This window comes from Eublepharis macularius, chromosome 10 (genome assembly GCF_028583425.1).
Source record: "Eublepharis macularius isolate TG4126 chromosome 10, MPM_Emac_v1.0, whole genome shotgun sequence".
In the NCBI taxonomy this organism is placed as follows: Eukaryota; Metazoa; Chordata; class Lepidosauria; order Squamata; family Eublepharidae; genus Eublepharis; species Eublepharis macularius.
The window spans coordinates 81,406,312-81,412,767 of NC_072799.1; the positions used below are offsets into that span (position 1 = coordinate 81,406,312).

The window sequence follows — 6,456 nt, forward strand, 5'->3', positions numbered from 1 at the left end:
TTGTTTGACATGTTGTACAGCCGGAAAAGCCTGATTTGAATTTCTCCCATAACATTTATTGAAACGTTTTTCCTTTAGTTACATACAGCAATCTGAAAATGTCATGGTTTTCACTCCTACAGCAGAGAACTATTTTGACCCTCTAAATCTAGCAGATTACAGAGACTATCTGCCCTGCTTCCGGGGGGGGGGGGGGGGAGGAGAGGATTGTTTTCAACTTCTTGAAACTTCGAACCAGTAGAATAGCGCCCCTCCAGTTGCAAAGAACCATGTGCTTCTCCTGCCCTTTAAAAAATGGGAGACCCTCCGAACTGAATTTATTCATTTAGGTGAATACGATTATGTGCTGCTGTTCTTTCCTATACCGCACCAGAGTGAAAGCACTGTGTATGTGTTTTATGTTTGGCTTTGCTAAGGTACAACATTTGTCTGTAATGACTTGTGTTTGTTTTTGAAAGTAATCAGTTTGTTTTACTGTATTGACAGATCTGAAACAGTACTTTAATCTGGAAGGAAATGATGACTAACATTTAAATCATACGGTTTTTCCTTGTCTTCTTCTTAGTTGACCGTCTCTACAACATTAATGGAGGTTCATGAAGGCCATATAGAGACTTACTTGAGGAACTGTCCAGATCCGTGTAGTCCGTGGTGAAGACTGAGCAGCCCAGAGGAATGACTGCACACCTGGGTGAACGAGATGACAACTGAGCTTCTGCCAAGAACCTCCTTAGCCTGGGGAGGCTTCCATGAGCCTTGTTGGCCCGCTGTAGCACTTGGGCTCCTCCCAGGAATGGAACATCCTGCTTCATTAACTGCTTACAGTTCAGCACTTAATGTCCTGTCACTTTTTCTTTCAAGTGTCTGCTTTCTGTGATCAAAACAAAATTACTGCCTTTGGGTCTCTAATTTTCATGCTACCACAACTGTTCTCATTCCGTGGAGGTGGCTGTGGATTTGTGAGTAAAAATCCCGATTTTCTTCATGGGAAAAAAACCCCTACAGGTGGCTCATGGGATGGTGGTATGGTAGGGCATCCATAAACTGAGATGTGCTGGTGGGGATCATACACAAATTTTGGCGAAATGGTGGTAAAATCAGAACAGGCAAAACGTTAGCTCCTCGAGTGGCAGTTGGCAGTGGTGCAAACTGTCCCAGTAAAACAGGTGGAATGCTGTATCCAAAACCTACAGGAACGAAAGTTATGTGAAGTTGGTGCTGCTTGAACAATAGGGACAAGCCGGCTCGGATGGGGTGCCCTGAAGAGATCACAATAGGCTGCTGTTAGGTTATCACGAGATTTCTCAGTTGGGGCCAGCCGGCTCAGATGGGTTCAATGCTGCCACTTAATATGTTTATGAATGCACCTTTTCATGTGTTCTTGAATTTCACTGTACAATTAAAAAATATATGGAGGAAATGTCTTTCAGTCTGTTCTTACCTGAGCAATATTCAGTTTCTTGAAGAACGTGAAACAGCAAAGGAAGATGAACCTCAATTATTGCATTTCTTTGCCTGTCCTTCCCATCCACCTTGCTTCATATCTGCAGATGAGATCAAGCAACTTGCAAGTATCTAAAGGGATGGGGTGTTTTATGCACGATGAGCAAGACAATACAGGAAATACAGCATAGCTGCACTTCCTGCTCCCCTGAACATCTCTATATCATATGAAAGAGATGTTTCGCACATTCCCTAGTGAGTCAGTGGTACCTGGAATTAAGTGTAGACTGTCCTAGTTTTTCCTGGTATGTGCCGGGAGTTTTTAAAAGTTGATGTATGCTCACATGCCTTAATTAGATTTGAAGAATTGTGCTAAATGGTCAGGTTAAAAGAATGCATTCCCAATACACAAGATTAGAATACAGTTTCTCTGTCCTTCCTCTTTACTAATCTAACACTACCATAAATGTTAGTATTTGTGGAGCCGCAAAATTTGAAGTCTAGAACTTGGCTGCATGTTGTGTCCATCGTTAAAATAACAGCCATACTCTGATCTTTTCAATCTGTAGGGGCCTTTTTGTATGAAAGAAAGTGTTTGCCTTGATGTTGCAATAAGAGGGAAGAAACATTACTTGCTGTTTGGTCTGCTATTTTTAATTATTTTCTCAGCCAATACACCTTGCTGTTTAATTACTGGGAGACAGTTGATTGGTAAAATAATTGACTTAGTCTGTGACAATTAACTGGTGTACACCCAAGCTGGATACAACCACCTCAACTTTCTCTGCAGCCTTGGGAACTGGAAACTCCAGCCAAACGAAGCTCCTAGTGCCAATTTGTGTGTCTATAGCAGAATCCGTTGTTGTCCCACTTTATATGGCAGCAGATACTGCTGCACTGCAGCAACATAGGTAGAGCATTGGTGCATAAGGCAAACCATTTTGTTATGGCCTAGTTTTTCACACTTGAATGAAATTTTGCTAATTTGACTTATTTAAATCCTACGAGTAAATAAGAAGCCAGTTTTAAGAACGAAGTATCTCCCTGCTAAATAGAATGGCAGCTTTGCTCAACATACTAAGCAGTAGATATTCAAGCAGATCTGGTTGAACAAGAGCAGTAAGCCTGACCCAATACAGAAGTCTATTCCACAGGATTTAATGGTCCTTACTCGTAAATAGGCAAAAGGCTTGCATCTTTAGTCAGCCCTCGATATTGTTAGGAGAATTAGCAAATCATTTTATAGAGTAGAAATCTTTATTGATCCATCAGCTGTGTTCTGTACAGTATTTTTTGGCAAAAGTCTGTTGTGGTGACAGATTTCCATCTGTTTGAGCCCACTAATTACAGCAGAGGCATTTTTTCCTCCCTACAGGATAATCCATATAGCGTCTACACCACTATTAGCTCACATCTAGATGTTTAAACCAGTTTACCTTATTCTTGCTTCTAAATGACCCTGACAGCTGCAGTTTTATGAGAGGCCTGTGGATCTCTCACAAAGATTTCTGCACCCTCATCAAACTACAGTTCCCAGAATTCTTTAGCAGAAGACTATGGTGGCTAAAAAAGATGTGAACTCACTCTTAAATTTTGAGTGTAGGTATATCCAAAATGCAGGAGTCCATTGTAGCTGGGCTCCATAGAGGATTGTAGCCTGCTAATTACCAAACCTACATGAATCCTACCATCTTGAAACTACAGAAACCAAGACATCTTCTGCAGCATGAACCGTCATGAAACTCTACCCTTCATGTAAAATTCTGCTCTGTAATACATATGAAAATGTACATGAAGGATAGAGCTTGTCCTTAAGAGGTCTATGATGACATTTGCAGATGAGGTTACTTCTTTAAATCTGAAAAATAACAAATTCCACAATGGGGCCACATCAGGAATCCCTGAAGCTCTTTCCAAGCAAATCCCTTCAAATGACCCCTTGTGCCCTTGTGGTACAGAGGTGAGTGCAACCCATGTGATTTTATTTTGCAGTTACTATAAAGAAGAGACGATGCAATTGTTCTAATTGTTGTGGTACTGGGACATTATAAGCCTCGCAGCTGGATGCTACACATTTACTTGGAAATAAATCTCCATTAACGGGGACTTACTCTACCCTGAGTGCACAGGACTACAGATGTGTGGGCTGCGCGTCAAGTATGCTTACTGAGAAGAGAGGAACTTTCAAGGACGCGTTCTTATAACTGTGAAAGCCCATTCTTACGCAATATGAAGCATATTTCAGCCCATTCACATCACACACACAGCATAATCCTCAAAGCACCTTCCTGAGATTAAACCCAACTGAAGAGCCTTGTTTAGGGTTTCCCTGTTAAGTGTATTCTGCACAAGATTAGGCTATTCATGAGAGAGGTGGTGAGTTTCCCCTTTTGATCTACAGCTGGGTGTGTCCCAAGTACTGACACACAGCAGGCAAATAGAGGTAGTTTTGAGACGTCCAAGTTCTTCCATGTACAGTTCCAAGATCCAGGCACAGGTCAGACAATACGGCATCGAGCCAAGGGAGTGTTACAGAATTTGGTTTCTCAGCTACAGGCCAAGGACAGAGACGCGATCATTTCTGGACGCAGGCAGCAAGATCAGTAGTTAGCAGGACGTGTTGCTTCCACACAGCCACTCCGCTGCTTTTAAGCCTCACACAGCCACTTGTGTGGCATCATGTGCCTACCAGTTACCTCAGTCCTGCTCCTGTGAGTACTCATCACTGTTGCTGGGTCGGTATTGTGCTGCTAGCTGGGCACTGCATCTTCTGACTTGGAAGTCTCTCCTTGCCTTCGTCCAACGGCATTCCCAAGGCTCTGGTGATGAGGGGGGAGAGCTGGCCAGTGCTTGGATCTCTGTTGCTGTCCCAGGGCAGGGAAGCTGTAGAGCTGATGTGCTGGGACCTGGCTGTGGATCTATGTCTGGCCCCTCCGAGACTGCCTCCCTGCAGTGCCTCTGCCACTGGCCGTGGGTCTGGGTCACGTTCACTGACTTCCTGAGAAGAATCTTCTGCGTCTCTTTGCTCTGCTGGACTTGGCTGAGCCACGACGCCATGACAGAATTTTCTGCTTTTCATTGTTGAGAAATTGGTTATAATTTGTCCAAGATAAGCTAACAATATAAAGTCTGCCCCAAACAGATTTGTTTCTTTTGTATTTGGATTGTTTTATAAAACCTCAAAACTAAGTGAACGGCTATATATGACGCCACGGTCCAAGTCATACAAATTTTTAATATTAGCACACGTCTCTACAAATAGAGTTGAACACAGAGCAAACCTTACTATATTATTCTGATTACAATATTTCTGATGCTTAAAAAAATAAGTAAAGTTTTGTTATCTTTACTACCTCCCAGGTCTTCCAACAGCAGACAGCTAAATTTTTGCTGGACCAGTGACTTATTCCACTTAGAAGCCATCTCAGTTCATTCCAGGTTAAGTTATTCGCCATTACTTCTATATTGCCTAGTTCAATGTTTCTCAGATACCAAAGTGCAACCGCAACAGGATATGGCGGCGGGGTGATCAACTGCTACCACAGAGCAGATTTGGCTCTAAAGAAATTTTTATTGAGATACAACAGGTTTTGCCTTACATGTGAAATAGCATTTTTAAAGTTGTCAAAGTTGTAAGAGACATTCTACACTTCAGCATTATGTAGCTTCTCCTTTGGATTTTATATCGTAATATAGCCCAGGAGAGTCTGATCTTGTCAGATCTCAGAAGCTAAGCAGGGTTGGTCTTGGTTAGAAATTGGATGGGAGATCTCCAATGAAGACCAAGGTTGCAGAGCCAGGCAATGGCAAATCACCTCTTGCCTCCACCAGGGTCACCATAAGTCAACTATGACTTCAGGGCAGGATTTCATTTTTATGTCATATACATGCCAAATATTGATGTAATACTCTGAATATAAATACTCTGTAAGTAGGAAATATGGCCGATCTGAGCTGTAAAATACACTTCCAAGTCACCAGACCACTGCTCTGGGGGGGGGAATGCCCCCTCCCCCAAATAGAGAGATTGACCACCCTTGGAGTAGGAGGAGAACTTGGCAACCATGGCTGGCCCCCAGCAAACATACAATGTAGATCAGGCCCATTCTGTGCAGAATGCATTCTATTTGGTGGTGTTGAGCAAGCTCTTCTGATGTCTTTCATCTTATTGCAAACACTTCCTGAAAAAATTTCTCAAAGCCTGACCACCTCCACTCCCTTGTTTACAGCCGGGTGTGTTTATTTAGCAATCAAGTCTTCACCCCTGTAGGTATCTGTGGGTGTGTGATACAGCGTGATTTCCTAACAGAGAGGGAACAACTCACCTAGATTTCTCAAGTTAACCAAGAACTAAAAAGGGCAAGGTATAAGGAAAGGGGAGACTTTGACAGCAGAATTCCTTGAGAAAATGTTCCTCTTCTTTGGAAAATTATATTTGAAATATTGCCAACAATAAGTGGTAGAAAAGAGCAAGAGTCCAGTAGCACCTATAAGACCTATAAGACTAACATTTGTGGTATGAGCTTTCGTGAGTCACAGCTCACTTCTTCAGGTAGCAACAATAAGAGAAGCTTCGCTTACTGCAGCAGTTTGGTCCTCAAAATACAAAGGACGGTAACTACATTTGCACTCTCTAATTAGGTTATATTAGAAAGCCACAAAAGGTTTGTCCCTTTGTCCCTTAGGTGTGTCTGGGATGCTTACTGTGTTAATTTTTACCTAAAAGATGCAGTAATAAGTTGATTTCAGCAGTTTTAAAGAATCCTGTGGAATTTGTCAGCAGAACTGCAGAGCTTATATCTAGAAAGCCAGTAACTATTGGAGAAGCCCAAGCCAAGAAGGGTTCCTTTTCCAGTCCAGTATCTTGCAAGGTTAAACAGGCAAAGCAAACAAAGCGAGAATCTGAACGCTGTGGCAAGATCCCATGCTTCTTGTGTGCTGCCTCAGTGAATAGACCACTTATGAAAGGGGGGAAATAGTATAAACATTACTATAAAAATAATAATGGTGGAA

At 42.3% G+C, this 6,456-nt stretch overlaps 1 protein-coding gene across 2 annotated transcripts in view; it reads left to right on the forward strand.

Moving 5' to 3' along the window:
* The window catches only part of ASAH1 (N-acylsphingosine amidohydrolase 1), a 36,213-nt gene extending 34,789 nt beyond the window's left edge, over window positions 1-1,424 (forward strand). For both annotated transcript variants that reach the window (XM_054990464.1, XM_054990465.1), the window contains one exon: window positions 566-1,424. In XM_054990464.1, coding sequence (XP_054846439.1) covers window positions 566-655 — 90 coding nt within the window. In that variant the 3' untranslated portion in view covers window positions 656-1,424. The remainder of the gene's footprint in view (window positions 1-565) is intronic.
* Window positions 1,425-6,456: the final 5,032 nt, after the last annotated feature.